We start from the raw sequence: 23,453 nt of genomic DNA, 5'->3' as shown, positions 1-23,453 counted from the left end.
AGAATAAATAGAAATCTAAATTCGCCTCTATGAAGATGGGTTTGTGTATCCACTCCCCCAACCAATTTCAACAGTCTTGTGCTTCATAAAAAACCATTAACAATTTGTTGGAACCTCCTTTCTTATTAAAAAAAGTTCATACATATTTTTTCAATCACATAATAATCCATCGCCTACTAATTCTTTTATCTCTAAAATCACAATATTTTTTATGCTACATTTCATCTGAATACACAAAATCGTTTCTCCTAACTCAAAGTAGTATATTAAATATTTCCCTGCAAATATGAAAATATTGTAGAGCTGTAGGAATTTCTATCATTATTTTAAAAAAGTTATTTTCCTAATGACAATTTTACTAAATAAACAACACCCATATTTGTTGTTATTTTATCATGTGCTGATATTTTTAAATTGTGTCTACCTTACTACGAAATATATTCTCTTCACATTTTATTTCATGTGTCCGGGTGAAACAAAAAAGGTCAAACGCGGTTTTTTTATCACTAAAACCACCATGATTTTATTGTGTTACATTTCAATATGAATACGCAAACGAAATCGCTTTCCCTGACTCAAAGTAGTACATTAAACATTTCCAGCAAAATCCTGTTTATGGGGGCTGTTAACCGGTGCTTCTATCGTTTTTATTTAAAAATCTCGTTGGTCCCTGGTATTGCGATGAGTGTTCGCCTATACAACAAAGGTGATTTTCCTTACAAAAAATATTGGTTCAATCATAATTTCACTCAACAAGTTCACAACTACTCCCTCCATTTACGTATACAAGGTCACTATAAAATATATATATATTACGTCTATACAATGTCACCTACAGTAATCAAGCCAATTTTAATAATATTTGCTTGTACAAGCAACATGTTTAATGCTTGCATGCGTGCAGTCATATTGATAGTCACTACTTCCTCCACTCGGTTTTCTTCCATGCATGTGTCGTATAAATGATCCCAGTAAACGAAAAAAGGCCGAGTTGCAAAGCTGGCATTAAACTTTACATTGATACTCCCTATAATTGAGTTTGTGGACTTATATATAAAAATAGAGGGAGTGCATAAATCATTTTTTCGCCTAGTACTCGTATGCTGAAGATAATAATTCCAAGACCCTAGCTTGCACACGCGGCCCCCGCGAGCAACACAAGCACCCTCTCTACCTCCTAGGGTTTCTTTTCCTCCCGCCGGCGCTGCCGCCGGTGCGCCTCATCACCGGTGGCCTTAGAGCCATGACCACACGGTGGATCCAGGCCCTTGCTGACCAGAGGGCTCCATTTTTAGACGTTCCTTCAAATTTGATCGGACGCGTCGATGGCCTCCACGACCATCTGATGTGATTTTGATGACGGCTCACGAGAAACCGCCAACCATAGTCCATGTTTGCAAATTGGTCCCTGTTGCAATCCTTTGACCGCAACAAGGGGCCTGTTGCAGACCGACCGAGCATGTCATGAGCAGGGCCGTACCTGAGAACTTGGGGGCCCGGTGCAAAATCAAAGTTCAGGTCTAGTAATTAAATTAAGAAAAATAGATAGGGAAAGATATTTTAAAAATTTAAAATATGCGCAACACAAATTTTCCAAGAATGTTGCAAAAAAAACATGTATTGCGAAAATGCAAAGTTATGAATTAATAAATATCTAATCTGTATTTTAGTTGGAACGAGCAATCTTTCTAGAACTCCTTTCAAAAAATCTTCAAGTTTATCTCCATTAAATATTTTCAAGCACAATTTGGAAGTGCTATCTTTGTCAAAAACAATTCCCGTCTATTCCATTTTAGTTAAAATGAAACCACAAAACAGAAACTCGATCCTTTGGTAGTTGAAGTGCTATTGTAAAAAAGTCAGGAAAAAAAAAATCCACACCAGCATGTTTATTTTTTGTTACTAGACATTTGTGCTACATTGGAAATTATTTAATTTGTTTACTTTCTAAAGGATGTGATATGTTCTTATTTAATTGTTGCAACGACTATGGTCCGATGTACATGTATACTTTTGGTTCATAAACAATGCAAGCACGGAATATTTTTACATTAAAAATACTAGTTTTGATTTAGATCTTTTCTTTATACTCCCTCCGTTTTTATTTAGTCCGCCTATTAGCTTTAATCAAAGTCAAGCTTTGTAAACTTTGATAAAATTTATAAACAAAAATATTAATAGATACAATAACAAATCAATACCATTAGATTTATTATTGAATGTGCTTTCACATGATATAGATTTGTTATAGTAAATATTTGTAATTTTTTCTATAAACTTGATCACACTTTACGGACTTTGACTTCAGTCAACTCTAATATGCAGAGTAAATAAAAAAAAGAAGTGCATAATTTACCTACAATTAATCCTATCTCTCCAAAGCCACGGAAATCAATAGTTTTAAATAGAATTGATAATACTCCTCAATTCCTCCGCGGCCACGGAAATCACTAGTTTTAAATAGAATCACTAGTTTTAATAGAATCGGAAAGATCAAAGGCAAAGAGTGTAAAATGCATGCACGGCAGAAGTCATGGCCCGATTCTCCAAGAGTAAATACTCTATGGATCTTTTTTCGAGCTTTATTAGGGTTGCGAGACGGCAGCGGCTCCCTGAAGATGGAATAAAGCTCTTCCCGCCTAGCCCCCGTTCCGGTGATGCGTCTAGCATCATCGGTGGGCGTGTGGAGGTGCGTCCTCGGCGGATCTGTCTTTGGTGGATTTGCTCGGATCTGTTCGTCGTTCGTCTTCGTTCGTGTGTCTTCAGGTTGGATCCTTTTGATCTACACTCTTCATCTGTGGCGGTTGCTGTTCTGGTGCGTCGGTTTTATGGGACCTTAGCACGACGACTTCCCAACTGTCTATTACAACAAGGTTGGCCCGGCTCCGGCGAGGGAGGGGTGATGACAGCGGCGCGCCTTCGGCTCGCTTAGTCATCACTAGGTGGTCTACGGATCTTGAAGATGGCCAGATTGGAAGCCCCCCCCCCCCCCCCCCTCCCCCAAAAAAAAAGTCTCTGTAGCTAGTGCAATGTGTTCCTGGCTGTAGTAAAAAACTAATTTGGGGGCCCAAATTTTTTGGGGGGCCTGTGCAGTTGCACATCCTGCACATGTGCCCCGGGCCTGGTCGTGAGGAAGCCCGACTTCCCCTGCCGCACCGGGCGGACTCCTGCCGATGCCTGCATAGGGTGAGATTCGGCCTAATTAGCAAATTTGGCAAGTTAGACAGCCAGGCGTAGTTTGATCTCTAATCTGTCAAGTCCTAATATAATACAGAGTAGGAGTACAATACTGTCCCCAAGCCCAAGAAAGAAAAGGATTTATCAGGAGGAAGACGCACGCACGCCTTTGTCCTACCTTCACGCTTCGATCGGCTTCTCAGTGCTGCCGTCGATCAAGTCCTGCGTCATGTCGTCCGGCGAGTATGAGCGCTACGTGGCCATGGCTGCGACGGCGGCGGGGGCGGCGATGGTGATCAACGGCCTGATGAACGAGCTGCTGCCCTACGAGCTCCGCGACGCGCTCACCCTCTCCACCGCGGACGTGGTGCGCCGCCTCCGCGCCCGCCTCTCCCCCACCCACACCGTCGTCATCGACGAGGCCGAGGGCCTCGCGCCCAACCAGCTCTTCGACGCCGCCCGCGCCTACCTCGCCTCGCTCACCGGCACCGCCTCCGCCGCCCGCCGCCTCCGCGCCTCCCGCGTTAACGAGGCCCAGGGCATCCTCGTCACCATGGACCACGGCGAGGAAACCGTCGACGTCCACGACGGCGTCACCTACACCTGGCGCCTCGTCTCCCGCAACGTCGCCGGTAACAGCGGCTCCTTCCCAAGCCACGGCTCCGGCGCCGGACACAACGGCCGCCGCGGCCCCCACGGCGGCTGCCACAGGTCCTTCGAGCTCAGCTTCCACAAGAAGCACAAGGAGCAGGCGCTCGCCTCGTACCTGCCGTTCGTCGTGGACGCCGCCAAGGCCATCCGGGACCGGCACCGGGACCTCAAGATGCACATGATCGAGTACGACGCGTGGACCCCCGTCGACCTCCGCCACCCCTCCACCTTCGACACGATCGCCATGGACGGCGACCTCAAGCGATCCGTCATGGACGACCTCGAGCGGTTCGTCAGGAGGAAGGACTACTACCGCAGGACCGGCAGGGCGTGGAAGCGCGGGTACCTGCTCTACGGCCCGCCGGGCACCGGCAAGTCCAGCCTCGTAGCCGCCATGGCCAACTACCTCAAGTTCGACATCTACGACCTCGAGCTGACCGAGGTCAAGTCCAACTCGGACCTCCGCAGGCTGCTCGTCGGCATGAGCAACCGCTCCATCCTCGTCGTTGAGGACATCGACTGTAGCATCGACCTGCCGCAGCGTGGCGATCAAGGCGGCGAGAGGCGTGGGAGGCACAGCTTCACCGGAGGAGAAGACAACGAGGACAAGGTTTGTCAATTACTAGGAGTGCAATCACGGTCATACGTGTTCATGCATAATATTGGGTCTTTGATATCTTTTTTTTTAACCATATGTCAATGCTTCCGGGGATGAACTAATTTGTGTATTTTGTCGAACAGGTGACGTTATCCGGGCTGCTCAACTTCGTTGACGGCCTGTGGTCGACGAGCGGGGAGGAGAGGATCATCGTCTTCACCACAAACTACAAGGAGCGGCTCGACCCGGCACTGCTGCGGCCCGGCAGGATGGACATGCACGTCCACATGGGATATTGCACCTCGGAGTCCTTCAGGATCCTGGCCAGGAACTACCACTTCGTCGAAGATGACCACACCATGTATCTGGAGATCGAGAAGCTGATGGAGGAGGTGCCGATCACACCGGCAGAGGTTGCCGAGGTTCTGATGAGGAACGACGGAGCCGACGCTGCACTTAGTGATCTCGTCGGGTTCCTCGAGGCAAAGAGGGGAGAAGTCGGTGCCAACAAGGGCGTAAAACATCATGGAAACAACAAGGTGGATAAATATGAGCAGACAATGGTGTTGTACTGCACTCCGGAGTACTTTAGGGGCGTGTCCCGTGACTACCAATCACTTAAAGACCGTGCCATGATTCCCGAGGTCGAGCAGTTGTTGAGTGAGGTGCCGACCACGATCGAAGAGGTCACCGATGTTGTAGGGAGGAATAACGGCGGGGCGGACGCCGCAATCCGAGATCTCATCGGGTTCCTCAAGGCAAAGAGGGGTGACGCCGGTGAGAACAATGGTGCGAACCAAGATGGAAACCACAATGGTGATAATAAATAGGAGAAGACAATGAAATCATATCGTGCTCTGGACATTTTACAATATAGAGGATTATAGAAGCAATTATAGATGATCAAATACTCTGCTATATAAATGTACTTGTGCCAAACTAGTTCTTGTTATGAATTTTCAGCATTTTTTCAAGCAACTAGATACATCTTGCTAACATTCTTGGAGCTACTAATAAGGAACTTAGTGCGTTGCTACAGCACTAAAAAGCAGCTAATTAACAGTTTTTTTAAAACACATGCATTTGTCTCAAGCACAATGTCTGAACTATCGCCATGTCTTGATGCTAAGTGTGCGTCAAGCACAACACCGTAGTTACTTGTCTTTCACCCACAACATCTCTCTTTAACAACCTTCGAGCAACTCTTGTCCTATTTTTTTCCTTTTAAGATTGAAAACAGCGAAATCAAGTCGCTCAAAACCAACCGAACTCTTCAAAAAACTATGCATAGACCATTTGATTTTCAAAACCATCATGAAGTCACAACCTTCTCTCGAGATTGCTTGGTTCTTTTTTTATGGGACCTCGTTAGAGTACAGACAGCTCCCGCAATAGCATGGAGAATAAGAAAGTTGATATAGTTAATGTGCGAAATCAAATAAAAAACCATATATCTCGGTTAAAAAAGAAAAATCGAGTGATAAATCAAACACAAACATGAAAGACAGAAAAGAGAATGCAGCTTTGGGATACCAGGATAGGGTTTAGATGACCCCCACCCCACCCCTCCCCGCCACCACCACACACACAACATTTTGGAAGGTGTTCCAACAGTTGGTTTAAGAGGGAAATGTTAGTTCAAAATAACTACTGATGCAATCGAAAAAATGTGGGAGTTGCTGAACACTAACAAGTATATATGCCCCATGCTTGGATGACAAGAAACTTGAATTCCTTGCTTGGTAAGATGGCACTATAATCCCAGAAGATGCAGATTGGCTCATTATTGGAGACATTAATCTGATCAGGAGTGTTGAGGATAGAAGTAAACCAGGAGAAAATTTTAATGAAATACTGCAGTTTAATGTTGTCATAAGTCATTTAGGCTTGGAAGATATTCCCCTTAAAGGCGGGAAATTTACCTGGAGCAATATGCAGAAAAATCCTCCGCTTGAAAGACTTGATTGGTTTTTACTTCCTCGTCTGGGACACTTTCTTATCCAAATACTTTGGCTTTCCCAATGGCAATGACCACCTCTGACCATGTGCCTTATGTCATTCAGATTCAAATTCCATGCCAAAAAGCAACATATTCAGATTTTAGAATTGGTGGATGGAACATGATAGTTTTATGCCTCTGGTGGAAAATCTGTGGAAGCATAGTATTCATTATGATGATGCAACCAAAAAGAATAATGCTAAGATGAAGATCTTAAGAAAAAAGCTTAAAGACTTGGCCAAAAACCCTTTCCAAACTAAAAGGGGTTATCACAGAGGCAAAATGCTCTGATTGAAATGATGGATGCAATTGAAAATTTTAGATCCGTCACACCTTTGGAGTCTGGCCTGTAAAAAGATATTAAAATTTATTTGGATAGACTTTTGCAGGAACAAAAGGCATATTGGCAACAGAGAGAGAAAATTAATTGGGTTACTTTAGGAAGTGAGAACTTAAAAAAATCCATGCTTTGGCTACTGTTCATCATAGGCACAACTATATATATTCATTGCTTGGCAAAAACCTCTCTTCTGCATGAAACTTTAAAGACATGCTGGGCAAAATAGAATATTACAATATCCCTCCAGAGTTGCTTTACCTCTTGTCAGTGCATCATGGTTTATCTTTCCTAGAAGAAAATTCCTCTACTGAGGAGATAGATGTCATCATTAAAGACTTGCACTCAAATAAATCTTTAGGCCCGGATGGCTTTAACTCTAATTTTATCAAGAAGTGCTGGTCAATAATCAAGAAAGATTTTTATGATCTTGGTAACCAATTTTTACGAAGGTGAGGTCTGCCTACAAAGCATCAATAATTATTTACATTTGTCTTATTCCCAAGAAGCCTGGTGCTTCTTGTGTCAATGATTACAGACCCATCTCCCTCCTCAGTTGCACAATCAAGTTGCTTACTAAACTTCTGGCCAATAGATTGCATTCCCTAATTTTGGAGCTAATTCATGTCAATCAATATGGATTCATCAAATCTAGATCCATACAGGATTGTATTGCTTGGGCATATGAATATTTGTTTCAATGCCATAAAAGCAAAAAAACACAGTGGTGTTAAATTTGGATTTTGATAAAGCCTTTGACAAGATGGAACATGGCATGATTTTAGCTATTATGAAGAGAAAGGGATTGGGGATCAAATGGTGCTCTTGGATTGAACAAATTCTCAATATTGCAACTTCTGATGTACTATTGAATGGAGTGTGTGGCAACTCTTTCAAATGTAGAAGAGGGCTGAGACAGGGAGATCCCCTTTCTCCCCTCCTTTTTGTTCTATGAGCTAATTTTTTATAGACAATATTAAATTATGCAATGCACCGAGATATTATCCAACCGCCAATCAAATTTAACTCATGTTCTGACTTCCCCATACTTCAATATGTTGACGATACTTTGATCATCACGCCATCATGTTCAGAGCAATTGGATAAACTGCAGCATTTGGTGAATCTCTACTCCAAAGCCTCTATATTAAAGGTTAATTACCATAAATCAAGCATTTTACCCATCAATACCCACTAGTAGAAAAAAGGGCTTTGGTTCGGCCAGAAAAGAGCATTAATCCCAGTTGCATTACGAACCGGGACTAATGTGAGCATTAGTCCCGGTTCGAGCGGCTAGGGCACCGTACACGCATTAGGCCCGGTTCAAATGGGACCTTTAGTCCCGGTTGGTGTCACGAACCGGGACTAAAGGGTGCGATGCCTATTAGTACCGGTTCGTGGCACCAACCGGTACTAAAGGTTAGACCTTTAGTCCCGGTTCGAGCCACCAACCGGTACTAATGGGGTTTGAGGCATTAGTACCGGTTCATGGCACGAACCGGTACTAAAGGTCCCATTTTCAAACTCTACCCCCCCCCCTGGTGGATCGCCTTTTCAGTTTTGTAAAAAGCAAAAGAAAATGATAAAAACTTCAAAAATTAAAATCCTTCCAGATGTAGTTATGTTACTACATGTACTAGTTAGGAAAATTTAAAAATTTAAATTTGGACATGTATTGCAAAAAGTGTAGGGAAAATGTAAAACGGCTATAACTTTTGCATACGATGTCAGAAAAAAACGTATAATATATCAAAATGTTCAGCACGAAAATCCGCATCCGATTTTGACCGCCTACGGCCTGTTTGCAAATTTTTATAATCCTCAAATTCTAAAAGGAAAAAAAGTTATGCTCAAATTTCTGTTTTTTTTTTGAATTTTTGTTAAATCTGGTCAAACTATGGTCAAACTACTTATTCAAGAAGTATTAGTGTTACTAAATAATTATTCAAGAATATTAGTGTTACTAAATAATTATTTTAGTTTTTTTGAATTTTGGTCAAATTTGGTCAAACTGTGGTCAAACAATGGTCAAACTAATTATTCAAGAAATATTAGTGTTACTAAATAATTATTTCAGTTTTTTTGAATTTTGGTCAAATCTGGTCAAACTGTGGTCAAACTACTTATTCAAGAAATATTACTGTTACTAAATAATTATTGTTTTTTAGAACAATAGTTTCAAACTCAAACAGTGAAATGTGTGACTTCATGCTCAAGCTAAATTCCTGAGGGTTAATAGGATTGACATCTTACTATTGTCAGGAAAACAACAAGTGTAGACTTGGAAACGAGGGAGAATAGAACCCGGAAGTTAAGCGTGCTTAGGCTGGAGTAGTGAGAGGATGGGTGACCGTTCAGGAAGTTAGATGATTTGGAATGATGAGGGGTGATTAGAGATTAGAGGTTAAATTGAGCAGTGATGATGGGTGATTAGAGATTAGAGGTTAAAATAATTCAGAAATTTGAAAATAAAAAAAAATTCAAAAAAAATTAAAAAAAATCATAAAATTTCCTTTAGTACCGGTTGGTGTTACCAACCGGGACTAAAGGTGGACCTCCAGGCAGCGGCCACGTGGAGGGCCTTTAGTCCCGGTTCGTGTAAGAACCGGGACTAAAGGGGGAGGCTTTAGTAACGACCCTTTAGTCCCGGTTCCAGAACCGGGACTAAAGGCCCTTTTTCTACTAGTGACCCCAGATGAGACCATGCAGGTCCTATCCACCATTCTGGGTTGCCCCATTGGCACTTTTCCATTTACTTATTTGGGTGCTCCTCTCAGTTTCACCAAGCCAATAATGGAATTTTATGTTTATCATTGACATAATTCAGAAAAGGTTAAACTTTTGCTCTTAGTTCTTAAGCTATTATGGGAGAGTGCTCATGGTCAATGCAGTTTTATCCTCTTTGCTTACTTTTCTTATGAGTTGTTTACTTCTATACAAAGGCATCATAAAACATATTGATAAATATAGGAGACACCCCCTTTGGAGAGTTAAGGACATGGAAAAGAAAAACTCTCCCTTGGCAGCTTGGGTTTTAATATGTATGCCAAAGGACAGAGGAGGACTGTGCATATTGAATCTGTCCCTGTAGAACACTAGCCATCTTTTGTAATGGTGCATAAGTTTATCAATCACATGGATATTCCATGCGTCTAAGTGGTTTGGGAAGTATATTATGATCATGGTTTACCTCCCAACTCCTACACCCAATACATCCATCTGGTGGAGAGATTGCATGAAACTCTTTCCAATTTATAAGGAACATGCCTCTAGTACTCTGCACAATGGTCAGACTCTACATTTCCGGTCTGACAAATGGAATGGAGTTCCTTTGAAGTATGTCCACGCCTTCATTTCTTTGCTATCAACCAGCACATATCCATTTTTTATTTGCATCAAGCTGAGGATTCAGCAACAATTTTCCATTTTCCACTATCCGAAGAGGCTTATGTGCAATTCCAGGAACTTGAGCTGTTAGTTCAGGAACTAACTCTCTCCTTAGAACCAGACCAGTGGCAATTGCCTAGGGGCTCCAACAGATACAAAGTTTTCAAGGTCTTTGGGTTACTTACCATTGTGCCTGAGGTTATGCCCGTGATAAAATGGATATGGAAAACCTGTTGTCAACTCAAGCACAGGATCTTTTCTGGCTCCTAACAAATGACATGTTAAATACTAGACCTCTTTTACAAAGGAAACAATTCTTTATTCAGGATTACACTTGTGTGTTATGCAATATGCAGGTCCGGGAAACAAGAGATCACCTCTTCTTTCACTGCCCTTTGCACGCTTATGCTGGTCTTATGTCTTCCCAAATTGGGCACCAACTAGCAATGACGGCGGCGCGACTTCGGCTCGCTCCAGTGCTTGTAGTCGTAGCTAGGTGGTCCATGGACCTGGTTGTAATTTTTATTACCTCTAGTGTTCTCTGTATTGCCATGATTAATGAATAGATTGGAAATGTCTCTCGCAAAAAAAACTATGCTGGCATACAAGATGAAATCAACAACCTCAAGAACTTGTTGAATGTTCCTTTCTCATTGGAGATCACCATCTTAGTGTCATGGGCTATCGGGACTACAATAAATGACTGCATATTCCAGCATATTCCCCAACTTTTATATATCTGCAGGAGAAAGTTCAAAGATGAACTCAAATAGACACTCTATAGATCAAAGAGGGAGGAATACGATGGCTTTGAAGATTGGGCAAGAAGATTTAGATAATTATGTTTAGATATGATCAGCTTCCTGCTGATGTTGTTCTTGTTGTACCTTTTTTCCCTCTTTGTATAGCTTCCTTTCTTTTTCTTCTTTATTTTGTTTTAATCTATGTGTGTTTTTTTTGAGACATTGCTTTGTACTATTTTTTTTGAAAATCAATAAAAATACACAGCAGAGTCCTGTTGTTTCCCTCAAAAACAAATATATGACCCAGAGCCAAGAGCGCCACTCATCCACGTCGTGGTTGGTGACCGCCTTTGCACACAAAAAACATGGACTGGCATTTTGCAATGTGATTATCGTTGATGCCCATCAAAATGTGGCAGCCTTTTTGCAGATGTCCAACTACGTAGGTCTTCATCCTATTCTTATCCCTATCCTCTTTGTTCACCTTTGCCAACTCACCAAAATCCTCCATCATCCAACGTTCCACGCATTTTTCTGTCAGAATATTGCATGCCTTCTTCTTATCAAGACACCCGAAACACTGCTCCGTGTGAGAGTCACCATCTTTGTTCCACCTGCAAGGGCGCTGGGTCCCAAGTCGTGGCGGCTAGTAACCTCACTGAGAAACTCCTCCATAAAAACACCAATCTTTGTCACATCATTTTCGACATGCCTCTCGTGATCTTGAGAGCCAACCACGACATCAGGGCTTACCGAAGACCCCATCATGCGCTCCATAATGACCTCACTTCTCTCCAAGGAAGCAGGCGTTTCATCTAAAATGAGCATCTGAAGCGCAGAGGAGGGCACAACGACGGCCGGGGAACATTTACCCAGGTGGGGCAACACCAAGAGCCTGAGAGCACATGAGGTCGATAATATCCTCGCTCCCACCAATTAAACCAGTCAAAGATCACATCATCGCACCAAGCAGAGCAAATTGGTAGACACTTGACCATAGGTGCACCCTGAAGAGACACAACTGCCATGGCTTCGACAAACATAGGGTCATGCCGCCAAATGTCATCATCGAGTGGCCCAACCATGAACCAAGAGCATCACATCCAAAAAAAGCATGTCTATCATAGTCGATGAAGCGCAATTCCTATGGCATGTCTAACCGGGTTCTACAACTTGTATCCGTATATTTTTATAACACAGTACAATCAAAGTCGCTCACATACATGAGCATACACTCACCCCCTATGAACGCACACACGCACACCTTACCCCGTATGAGCACCTTCGAGAGACCGAGCCGACACAGCACCAATGTGAAGTCTAGAACCTAAACTCTGATGGGCTGGAGATACCACTGTCCTCGAATAACCATCTAATCATAAGTTGGTTCGCTGTATCCGTATAGTTGAGGCTTATATGAAATTCAGTTTTGCTGAAGCACATCTATATGTGTGGCTCTAGCATTGCACATCTAAGTCATGCACATCCGTATCTAGACAAATCTAAGACAAGAATTTTGGGACGGAGGGAGTAAGAAAAATAGCAGTCCGCGAACGAAAAGGAAAAGAAAAGGCTGCGACGCCTCGGTCTCGGTCACCGACCCAAACCCAAACCCCAGAGAACCCGCGGCGCGCTGAAATACGTACCCCGGCCGCTTCTCCCCTCCTCGTCTTCCTCCTCCGCCGGGCCCTTTCCCTCGCCCGCGCCCTCCACATCGCCATCGGAGCCTTCCAGATCGAAGCCAGGGCAGGGCTCCCTCCCTCCGGCCCCGTCGGTACGTACCCACCCGGCCGGATCCCACCCTCGATCACCTGTTCCCGTTGATTGCCCGTTCAAACTTTCGTCGGAGATCGGCCGACTTCCGTCCGCGCGCGCCGACGGTACCGGTCGCCGCCCGCGCTCCGGTCCGGCGCCGGGGCACCCGAGACGCCGGCAGTGGAGTCTGTTGGGTGCTCTTCCCGGCGGCGCCAGCGACCAGCACCGCAGGCCCGTCTGTTATTGATTGCTCGGATCGCTCACCCGACGGATGCGAGCGCGTTGGTTAATTCGAATCCGCGGCAGCCCCTATCCTAGCTACGTACGGCGTGCAGTGGGTTTTCATGTTTGCAATTCCTCTTTGCCTTTTCCATCTCTCTGGAGATTCGTAGACGACAAGTGCCTATATATGCCTGCCTGCTTAATTAGAGGTTCTTGTTTCTGAGCACAAGATTGTGCGTGTTGGTTAATGGAAACTAGGCTGTTGCACATTTTAGCACTGCCTGTATACAACTTGCTTGGGTGGTTTCTAAGACGGCCATCGATATATGAGGTGCCGACGCTCATGTCAGCAGTACCTCTAGATGTTTTAGGGATTCTTGTTTCAAGCTGACGATCTGCGTGTCGATTAATGCAAATTAAGTTGTTACACACTTAATTCCTAGCGACCGTGAGTCTTCTAAATCGCCGATCGTGGGCATTGATTTAGTGGGAATTTAGGTTTTGGCTAGATGCACATTTTATTTTACAGTTCTGTCAGATAGTCGCAAGTCAGCTTACAAATAGCACTTACTTTTTTATGTACTGTCTACGCCACTTCACAAGATGTTCTCTGTGTATAGGAATAGAAATGCGGAACAACGTAAAAAGGGAAAATACAGTATAATAGATTTTCGTAGTCTCAAAATTCAGATATGCCATCAATTGACACATTTTCTTTTGTGATGAGCAGGTGTTGTTTGAGTATTAATTTGCAGGACTGATCGTCAGAGCTAGCAGCAGTGAAAGTAAATGGCGTCTTCTGATGAAGCCGGCGACGACAATTACGGATACAAAACGGGGAAAAAAGAATACATGATGGAGACTGTGCAATGCTTGCTATTTGCTAGAGACAACCTCCCCAGCGACGTGTACCGCGAGTTCGTCAAGGCCATGACCGAGGTTTGGAAAAACTGGTATGTATGTTCTGAATAAGTTGTCTCTATCAGATGTCGGTATGGTTTCCTTGTTGATCACATTCATACAATTCCCAACTGCAGTGCTGACCCGGATGGTGAAATAAGGAACATCTGCCCTGAAAACTGCATAGAGACGGCGTTGAAGCTATTTCAGGGTTGGGCTACAGTTAAACAGAGCTTCCTTAACTTCACTGAAGGCCGTAGCCCCGTCGAAGGCAATGGCATTGTCGATGCTGATGTCGAAGCCGTTGTTGTCAACCCCTTGCTACAGAAACCAATAGATTTTCTTTCCGGACTGAAGGTGCTGAAAAAAATATCTCATGGTTGCTCCTTCTGTTCGCCTGTTGATGCTAACTTGATCTTTGATTACTTAATGACTGCAGGCATGCCCTAACATGAGCGACGATCATTATGCCGCTTTTTTGAAAATCATGCAAGATTATTTCAGGGACAGGACCATGACCCCTCGAAAAGTTTACAAGAAGGTACTTACTAGTTCTTCAGAAACCGTATACTAAGTAACTCTTCAGTAATTTCTCTGTAGAAGATTGGAAAGACCAGGGTGTCTGATTCATTTCCTTGTCTTCGTAGGTGAGGAGATGCATGCGTGACTGTCCTGAGTTGTTGGAAGAGTTTGTGGATAATTTTCTCCCTGCAGACCTAAAGGTACCTTTTTCTCATCAAGTGGCATAATTCAGTTTATTTTGAACTCATCTGACATTTGTCTCCTCGGTTCTCCTTTGCAGGCCTTTGTAAAGGTTAAAGCAAATGATAACCGCCGCTCGGATGGTATCCATATGAAAGAAGGTTTTTCAACCCTTCCTGCTCTGAATGCAAACAGTCCCTAGGTTCCTTGTTTCAGGATTCACCTATGATAACTAAATGCAAATATTTATCCCCTTTTCTTATTAATTACTCCCCAAAATCTTGTTTGCCGTCCACGGTTCAACCTATTCTTTTTAAGTGCATCCTAGCTACTAACCAACACATCAGTGTCGCCATTGCCATGTCTGATCTTCCTAGATGAAATAAAAATTAGCAAACTGCAGTTCTGCAGCAGGATCGGTAACTTCATATATGTATTCATCTCTGATAGGTTACGGAGAATTGCCTCACGCCGAAGAGGATGAGGAAGACAAGGTTAAACCCTTGCCAGACTGGAATTCCTCAAAAGCTCAGGAATTGCCCCCAGAAGTTGATCCCAAGAAGCTCGAACGAGCTTGCACTCCTAGCTATTACCTGCTGCCAGATAATGTAAATTCCTACAAACCCATGAGTTTCCTGTAAATTACTACTGGCACTAATCCAAAGCATACTCGTTCTTGATCGCAGTTAACTCTTCATTCAAGTTATTGGACCAATCTGGGGAGGTCTATTCTCAACGATACTTTTGTCTGTTCTGTATCTGGGATGGAAAGCTCTAAGCACAAAACTATAAATGGTTATGAGACAAACATTTTCTACTGTGAAGAAGACATGTATGTACCCAGTGGCTAATTTGTTTTGCTCTTCAGTCATTGTTATATTCGTTCAGCTATCAGGGAGAATGGTTTTCCTCATAATGCCCTTTTTCTTCTTAAGGTTTGAGAGTGACATGCTATTACACCGGTTTCGTGCGACTGCTGACCTTATTGCCAATCTCCAAACTCGTGCTGGCAGCCGTTTGAAGATAAGCGAGCATTTAACTCGTAAGAATGATACACTGGCCTTAATATATATTTAGAAGGATGAGCCTCTTTATTCAGTTATAATAAACTTTTTTTTTTCTTGTTCAAAGCTCTACACCGGAGGTGCATTGAAAAACTATATGATGATGATCCTGAGCTTGATGATCTGTTGGAGAGTCCGAATACTAGTTCTGTTCTTGCTGTTCTACTTTCTCGTTTAAAGCAGAAGGTAGAAGATTTATCGGAGGCGCGCTCATATTTGCATAAGGCGCACTCACAAGTTATTGCCAAAAATTACTACAGATCGCTTGATCATCGTGGCCTCTCTTTCAAACAATTGGATGCAAAGAGGATGAGCCAAAAAGGTATTTTCAACTTTCTCCCTGTCCCATAATTTAAATAGTAGTATTAGGCACTGCTGGACCTAGATCCTGCATTGAGCCATGTACTCAACAAAGTCTTCCCATTTTTTTTGTTCTGAGTCGTTTTCATACATGTCTCCCTTTCAGCATTGCTGGCGGAAGCAAATGAGATCAATAAAAAGAATTCGAAAGCTGGAGATAAAAATGCTGATACAGGCATGTTGAATGCTGGAGATAAATATGCTGATACAGCCATGTCGAATGCTGGAGATAAATATGCTGATACAGACACGTCGAATGCTGGAGATAAATACGCTGATACAGACATGCACAAGGACATAAGCAGTATACTATCCGCTGCATGTGCCTCCGAAGAGAAGCAGGTGATGAATTGGGCGAAAATAGTACATCCATTTCTTTCTGCTCATTGTCTATGGCCTTCATCTAAGGAAACTGTAGCTCCCGCAAAAGCTTGTGAACATTGCCGCACCAGCAAAGATTTTCTCAGTAGAATACCTGATGCTTTGCCTGCTACTAAGCTTTCTTCATCTTCCAAGGTATAGCATTCTGTATTTCTGTTTCTGTTGTTCCAAAATTAATAATCTCAAATTAGAAGAATTTGCTTAGTATCCAGGTCGAGTAAAACTAACTTGCATGCTGACGATTTTCATTTCAGAGAGGGGAATTCCTAAAGAAAAAATCTAATGACTTGAGCTCTTCACATGATGGTTTTGGCCAAGACATTGATCAGGAGGGTGATTTCATGCCCGAACCAGAAATCATTGAGTTGGATGTCATGCTTGGTGCCAGAAAAGAACCAGTAAGTTGTGATGTTGGCACTTCCGGTATAGATGGGTTGAGCTCTCGTTGTCGTATAATCGATACTTCTGAACCTAGTACTCGTGACCATGGAAACAAACATGAGAAGCAGCATGAATCAAGTCAACACTCCAAAACATCAGCTAAACTGCGTGGTGTGAAAGGAGGCACTTGTTGTTTTCTCATTGTGCTTCGCAGGCTTTACCAGGTATTCATCTTGAGCTCTCTGCTTTTGTTTTAGAAGTTGTTTGTTGGAACTCAACAGACCTTAGTTTTCTTTTGCACCTATTGCGATATGTTTTTCCAAAAGAAGTTTATTTATTTTTTCCTTGTATGGCAGATTTTATATGACAGACTACAAACTGCGAGAGGTTTATGCGCCGATGATCTATTATATGCAGAGTAACGTCCATGATGCTTACTTGTTTACGATCTAAGCAAAATTGCTCATTTTCTCACCATGTAAGAGTTTGTTTTAAAATCACAACTTCTTCATTGAATGTTGCAGGTTTAAGGATAAAATCATCAAGCTACATGCCCATTGTATTGATAATTCCAGTTTTGAAGACTTCTGCCTGCAATTTCTTGGGCCAAAGTCCGTTGAACTTTTTACTCTGGATATAGTGATAAACCGAGTTATCAAGCAGGTAACCTAAATCTAGTATGAGATAATGACCGTGAATTCTGACCTACTTATCTTTCTTTTGTGGATCATTGTAAATCCGTTTAGTTGACACTGGAAAAAGTATCCAGAAATGGATAAGCAGTGTCAACTATTCGTCTCAGATACTTGGGCATCCATAATTGATAATCCTGCTGTTTTGGCTTACTTGCAGTTGTGCATAATTTATTCAAGAGATCAAGACAACTCGCTCTTCCAATTCCTTGAGAACTTTGGAAGACCAGTTCTACCCAAACCTGTGTTCAGCCATCAAAACGTAATCCTTTGATCATTGTTTCATTTTCTTTCTAACCCCACCTCATGTTACATGTTAGATGCTGTTTCAGCGCGAAGTGCATTTTAGTTCTGTTTCATACTATTACTGATGCATGTGTTTTATGCCTTGTTCGGTTTCCCAACAATCCATCAAATATATTACCGAAGTATGATCAAGAGGAGCAAGAGAAAGCTCTTGCCGATACCGAAAAACTTCCGCGCCATTTTGAGAGAAGGTAGTGATTCCCTAAAATGGACTATATATAAATCATACACACTGTTTTAAGCTTGTTTTCAGTATTCTAACAAATGCATATTTTTTTCTAGGAAAAAACGCAAGTTGGAGAACAGTGCAACGATTTCCTCAGCTTGGAGTTCCTCTCAGCTCGGAGCAGTGACGGAAACTCATGGTTGAATGTTATACCTTGGTGTATTGTACATGCTAGATGTGATTATTCGAAATATTGTTACAATTAAATAGATAAATATAATTTTGCTTGTTATAAGGAACTACTTGAATCCCATGAATTTAGTTAGAAAACAAAAAAACAAAAATCTTAATGTGCTTTGGTAAGCCCAGATAACTGTTCGGTTCTAATCCCATGCAATTGATGTCATTTTCGCGAAAAAATAGTATGCAGTTCAATTCTGTTCTTTTTGCATAATGCATTTGAAACTTCTAATCGCTTCCTCCTGGGCCTAGCCATTGTATACCTCCTACCCTCCTTTTTATATTGTCATTTTACAAGTGATGCTTGTTGCTTGTTTTCAGTTGTTCTGTTTCCTTTTTCACGCATTTTTTTGTTTTTTATCTGATGTATCTTAGTTATTTGCCGTTTGAATTTGTAGGTTGTTATTCATTTTAATTGTAATGGTATACAAAGAAAATGGAAATTGAAATTGTGATCAGGTTATTTTGAGTTCTCGCTTATTCTCACCATGGAAAATGTAAGATATAATTTCTAAAGAGATCACCAAGTTATTAGATACATTATTACTGTAAATACAGTTTTTAACCTGACGATGCCATGGTCGCTGGGTATAGTCAGGGAGGGGTTTCTTGATCTTGATCTTGAACCATCATGAACTTTCCTTAAGGGTACATCTCATTGTAGTTCTTGACCATGAGCCCAAGTTCCTCATCCATAGAACCTTTGCGGATTTATTCATTTGAGATCTTGATAGGTGCACTTGTAAGCTTCTAAGCTACACTTGACTTGAGGTGGGTGGATTGACAATGGAGTTCTTTATCCTTGAGACCCATCTGATGATTCATAATTCTTCCAATAACCTCGGTTGGCTTGAGATCTTTATAGTTTGGCGTCATTAGGAAAAGAGTGCAAACATGTCATACTTTCCATCTAAAGTACATTTCCATCCAAAGTATGTAAATTCTTCTTGGCGGCCAATCAACCAGTCATTTTGTCACTTCCAAGTTCGGCGACTTTGTGAGGAGTAGAAGTCTTGAGTAAATTACAGTGACATCAGGCCAGGGGCTTTCTTGTGTTCCATCTGGATACATCCTCATATAGCTTACCAATGGAAAAAGGATTATAACAAGCAAGTTAACCTGATCTTTAAACATTTAGGGGCAACAATAAGGGCAATGTTAGAATGCTCAGGGTGTCCAAATAGTTTTGTTGTAAAAAAGGCAATATCTAGTATTACTATCCCATTCTTTAAATTCTTTCTCTTTGCATGTTCGCAACACTTCATCTCTCCATGTTTTAAAAGCTTATTCATAGTTCTCTAAGATCTTTCTGTTATTGTCTTTCACAAGCAGATATACCAAAATATTCTCATCTCTTATTAGTGTCATCTACTTTTGCAGAATTTTAGTTTCAAGTTTTTTGTACCAAGCATCAACATTTCTACCCAATCCTTTCAGTTTTTTTCCTCAGGGCTCAAGTTTTTTGTCTTTCTATGTTGGATCCATGGTGGTTGTTGTCTAACCGCACAAAAGCAAACAGTTCAGAAAAACCATCCCTATGAAGCCATGCAAAATAATCTAGACATTCACTCAAACTTAAGGTGCCTTAGGCACATGGCTACCGGTGTCCAAAAGGAGGGGAACATGATCGAATATGCCTCTTCCAATGTAGTCATATTATAAAGAGAGTGTTTATCTTCCAATGTAATTTCTACCATTGTGGGGTAGACAGGCAGGTCTCTCAGTCCAACGTGTTCAATGACAACATTAAACAAAGGATCACTTAGATCAGCCCCTAACTGCAACCGAGTACTCACATTTGCCCCTCATTTTCCCCCTCCTTCGTCAAGTCCTCTTATAGAGGCCTTTTGTGCGGTTTCCATTCGGTCAAAGGGCTTTGACCGTCTACGAGATGTTTTATGGATGTTTGTATCCCTCCCTATTTTGTTAGGTTGCTGCTGACATGTCCTTTACAGCTGCGACCCATCCTTGAAAGAAAAGAAACAGAAAAGAAACTATCTCCCACCCCTCTCCATGTATCACTTACACGTCGATAGCCAATAGCAGTATCCGTCATTGCCGCATCTCTTAGCCACTCACTCATGCGCACACACGCTGCCTCTGTCAGCCGCTCGCCCGTGCACGCACAAGCGCATCTCCCAGCAGCCACCCGCATGGCACAAGCCGCACCTCCCAGCAGCCACCCGCATGGCACAAGCCGCATCTCCCAGCCGCCCTCCTGAAACCTTGAGTCTCCTTGGTGCGCTCGCTGCCCGTCAAGCACGCTGACCTGCCGCCATAGCACGCTTGTCGTATCACACACGTGCACATGCATGGGAAAGCTCATGCGTGACACAGTTGGCGCTGTCGTTCCTCGCCCGCGCGGCCAACGCCTCTTCCCCGCCTTGAAACGTTGTCCGGGAGCTTCGAATCATAGTCTTGGTTAACCCACCCGAAGGAATTGCACGGAGGAGGCGGCTTGGTCTCCATCCTCTCTCCGCCTCCGGCAATGCTCTGCTGCGCCCGATCTCCTATATGATACAACACAAATACACTTTCCCCTAGCTTCCTAGTCAACCCTTGATGCTTCTAAACCTTCTAGATCCCTCACCCCGGAGCATTTAATCCCTGAGGCGTTGTTCCTGCGAATAGCCACTTTGCCGCCCGCTATGGAGGGCAAGGTCGTTGTTTCCATGCTCCTCTGCTCCTTTGAGCCCGTCCTTGCTTCCTTGGGAACACTCGGATGTTTTGCCCATTTTCTCGATCATCCTCGTTCCCCGCAACTCTCCCCGCCTAGCGCAACCATGAGAGCTCGTCGTTGTCATGGCCTTTGAATGCCCCGTGGCCTGCTATCTCGCTGGTCGAGCTTGCTGCGGCCCTAGAGATCTCATATGCCCCCACCTATCCTACTAGTTGCATCCTTTGCGCCATTCGATGCGTCGTCGGCGTGCCGGCGCACTCCGTGAGAGTTAAGACTCCGTTGTTTGAGACTTGTCAGTGGCCTTGGTAATTGTATTAGGATAAACTCTTGTAAGTCTTAACTACCCCTGTTTCAGACTCTAACTAGTGGGGCCTCCCCTTTAATAATCCAGTAAATATCATTTTAAAATAATAATAATAATACAATGACATGTGGGCCCTATATGTAGTTTGACTTGTCCTTTTTCATGGGCTAGCTTTGGTTCTCTCATCCCACTTGTCATCCACTACAACTACTTTGACTTGCCTTTTTCTTTTATCTTTTACCTCAGAGGGTCCCACCTATAAAAAGGGGCAAAATGTCTCGTAAACGTTCAAATCCCTTTGACGGACTGAAACGACACAAAAGGACATTTCTATAAGGAAACTTGACGAAATAGGAGCAAATTTAAGCATACTTAGAAATTAGGGGTAAATGTCAGTAGTGGGTTCCAGTTAAAGACTGAAATGTAATTGGCCCATAAAACAAGCTATAAATGAGAAGTTGGATAGAAGACCAAGAGTGGCAACATCGGCCTGAGAAATCCACATGAATGGGGTCATCGGGCAATGGACTCGTTGCGGTCCGGACGGCCAAACTTGGTGTATCTTTCGAGCGTGGTTGAGCGTTGGTGCACGTTCTTCAAAAATGGGTACAACGCTAAAAAACAATAAATACTTTCTCTGGCTGCTCGGTTGCCTTTAGTTCATTGATACAGCGTGCAATGAGATTGTGTATGGGTTGTGGTGTTTATTATCGTCATAGTTACCATTCCACAGGTCTATAAAATAAAATATGTTTGCCGTTTTACAATGGTGGTGATCTTGCCGCCTCTATGCACCACGCCGACAATCACGTATCTAAGCATCAAGCTAACAATCAGGTTAGAATACTGCGATGTGATTTAAAAACTAAAGGACGTGACTAACTTGCAGACGGAAGGATGTTAGCGACAGGCGCAGACGATTCGTTCCTACCTGATCGCTATCATCCCATGCTGCTTCCACTAATTTTTTTCCTTCTCTCAAAAACCGTAGTAAATCACTAGTGGTTTTTTGCTGCATAATATGAAAAGAAAATAAAATAAAAAGTGCTTCAAAGAGGATTTGAACCTAGGTATATGCAATAGCTATTGAGCCTAATAACCAACTAAGCCACCTTTTTTGTTGTCTATTGTAGATAAACAATGTTATTTGAACCTTTCTTATCTCTGCCATATTAGAAAAAAAAAGTTTGGCTTGGTAACATTGGCATGACCAGCGTGATAAATATGGTATACCATGATAAGGCTGGTAACTACAGCACGAGAAGGTTAAAGCATGGGGAAGTATGGTAATTTAACACGGACACGACTAACTTCCTACTGTCTGGAAGTTAGCGATAGATCCGCATGATTCCCTCGATGGCTGAAACAAAGCTCCACCCGCTATTCCCGTCCCCCCCCTCCACGATCGATTTACTATACAATAATTAAAAACGCAAAAAATGCCTACATGGGATTCAAACCCTACGTCAAGGTGGAAAGGACAAGCCCACGTACGTAGCCCAAGTACCATCACGCGAGCCTAGTTTGTTGTTCCTTAGTTGAAAACAAAAGTCTTTTAAACTCTTTCTTACTACTATCATAAGAAAAACAAAAGCTATTTTCCTGAAAAAAATTCCACTTCATCAATGAAAGTTAACGGGGGTATATTTCATCATGCCCCCTCTCTCCCCCACCCTCCCACCCCGGTCGCCAAAGTTATCAGGACTGGGGTACATAAGTTATCAGGTCTGTGATGTGTGAGTTAGCATGTTATTAACATGAAAGTTACCGTGGGTATATTTTATCTCCCCTCGTCCAAGTTACCAGGACCGGGATACATAAGTTATCAGGTCTGCAAATGTCTGGGTTACCATGGTATTCACACAAATGTTATTGGACCCCCCTCATGCCAAAGTTATCGGGACCAGGGTACTTAAGTTATCAGGTCTGCGATGTGTGAGTTACCATGCTATTCACAGAAAAGTTACCGAGGGGATATTTCATCAACCCCCCCCCCCCACCCCCGCCACCAAAGTTATCAGGGCCAAAGTACATCAAGTTATCAGTTCTACGATGTGTGAGTTACCATGTTGTTGACGCAAAAGCTACTGAGAGGACATTTCATCAACTCCCCCCCGCCCACCCTCGTTGCCAAAGTTACCAGGATGGGGTGCATAAGTTATAAAGTTTTGTGATGTGTGAGTTACCATGCTATTCACACAAAAGTTCGTCAACTCCCTCCGCCCCCATCGTTGCCAAAATTACCAGGATGGGGTGCATAAGTTATCAGGTTTGCGATGTGTGAGTTACCATGGTATTAACACAAAAGTTCGTCAACTCCCCCCGCCCCCATCGTTGCCAAAATTACCAGGATGGGGTTCATAAGTTATTAGGTCTGCGATGTGTGAGTTATCATGTTATTCACACAA

General features: G+C 42.9%; 2 protein-coding genes across 2 annotated transcripts; both read left to right on the top strand.

Annotated features, from left to right (window-relative positions):
- Positions 1-3,288: 3,288 nt before the first annotated feature.
- LOC123178447 (AAA-ATPase At3g50940-like) lies at positions 3,289-5,400 on the top strand. The gene is made up of 2 exons (XM_044591455.1): positions 3,289-4,438; positions 4,570-5,400. The coding sequence occupies exons 1-2, from the start codon at positions 3,407-3,409 to the stop codon at positions 5,254-5,256; spliced, it is 1,719 nt and encodes a 572-aa protein (XP_044447390.1). The 5' UTR covers positions 3,289-3,406; the 3' UTR covers positions 5,257-5,400.
- Positions 5,401-12,476: 7,076 nt separating this feature from the next.
- LOC123178434 (paired amphipathic helix protein Sin3-like 5) lies at positions 12,477-18,789 on the top strand. The gene is made up of 17 exons (XM_044591454.1): positions 12,477-12,666; positions 13,600-13,822; positions 13,907-14,126; positions 14,209-14,310; positions 14,417-14,491; positions 14,572-14,632; positions 14,922-15,079; positions 15,158-15,303; positions 15,407-15,513; positions 15,603-15,857; positions 16,002-16,411; positions 16,531-16,881; positions 17,014-17,075; positions 17,182-17,320; positions 17,510-17,611; positions 17,779-17,846; positions 17,938-18,789. The coding sequence occupies exons 2-17, from the start codon at positions 13,659-13,661 to the stop codon at positions 18,023-18,025; spliced, it is 2,508 nt and encodes an 835-aa protein (XP_044447389.1). The 5' UTR covers positions 12,477-12,666; positions 13,600-13,658; the 3' UTR covers positions 18,026-18,789.
- Positions 18,790-23,453: the final 4,664 nt, after the last annotated feature.

Source organism: Triticum aestivum, chromosome 1D (assembly GCF_018294505.1).
Source record: "Triticum aestivum cultivar Chinese Spring chromosome 1D, IWGSC CS RefSeq v2.1, whole genome shotgun sequence".
Classification (NCBI taxonomy): domain Eukaryota; kingdom Viridiplantae; phylum Streptophyta; class Magnoliopsida; order Poales; family Poaceae; genus Triticum; species Triticum aestivum.
Note: the sequence above shows the minus strand (reverse complement) of the source record. Positions and strands in the feature narration are given on the sequence as shown.

What these genes read in the sequence shown, in the direction of transcription:
- LOC123178447 (XM_044591455.1), top strand. Translation starts at nt 3,407, where the DNA reads ATGTCGTCCGGCGAGTATGAGCGCTACGTGGCCATGGCTGCGACGGCG. An exon ending in GAGAAGACAACGAGGACAAG is followed by an intron (nt 4,439 to 4,569) that starts GTTTGTCAATTA and finishes TTTGTCGAACAG; the next exon opens with GTGACGTTATCCGGGCTGCT.
- LOC123178434 (XM_044591454.1), top strand. Translation starts at nt 13,659, where the DNA reads ATGGCGTCTTCTGATGAAGCCGGCGACGACAATTACGGATACAAAACG. An exon ending in ACCGAGGTTTGGAAAAACTG is followed by an intron (nt 13,823 to 13,906) that starts GTATGTATGTTC and finishes TCCCAACTGCAG; the next exon opens with TGCTGACCCGGATGGTGAAA. An exon ending in ATTACCTGCTGCCAGATAAT is followed by an intron (nt 15,080 to 15,157) that starts GTAAATTCCTAC and finishes TCTTGATCGCAG; the next exon opens with TTAACTCTTCATTCAAGTTA.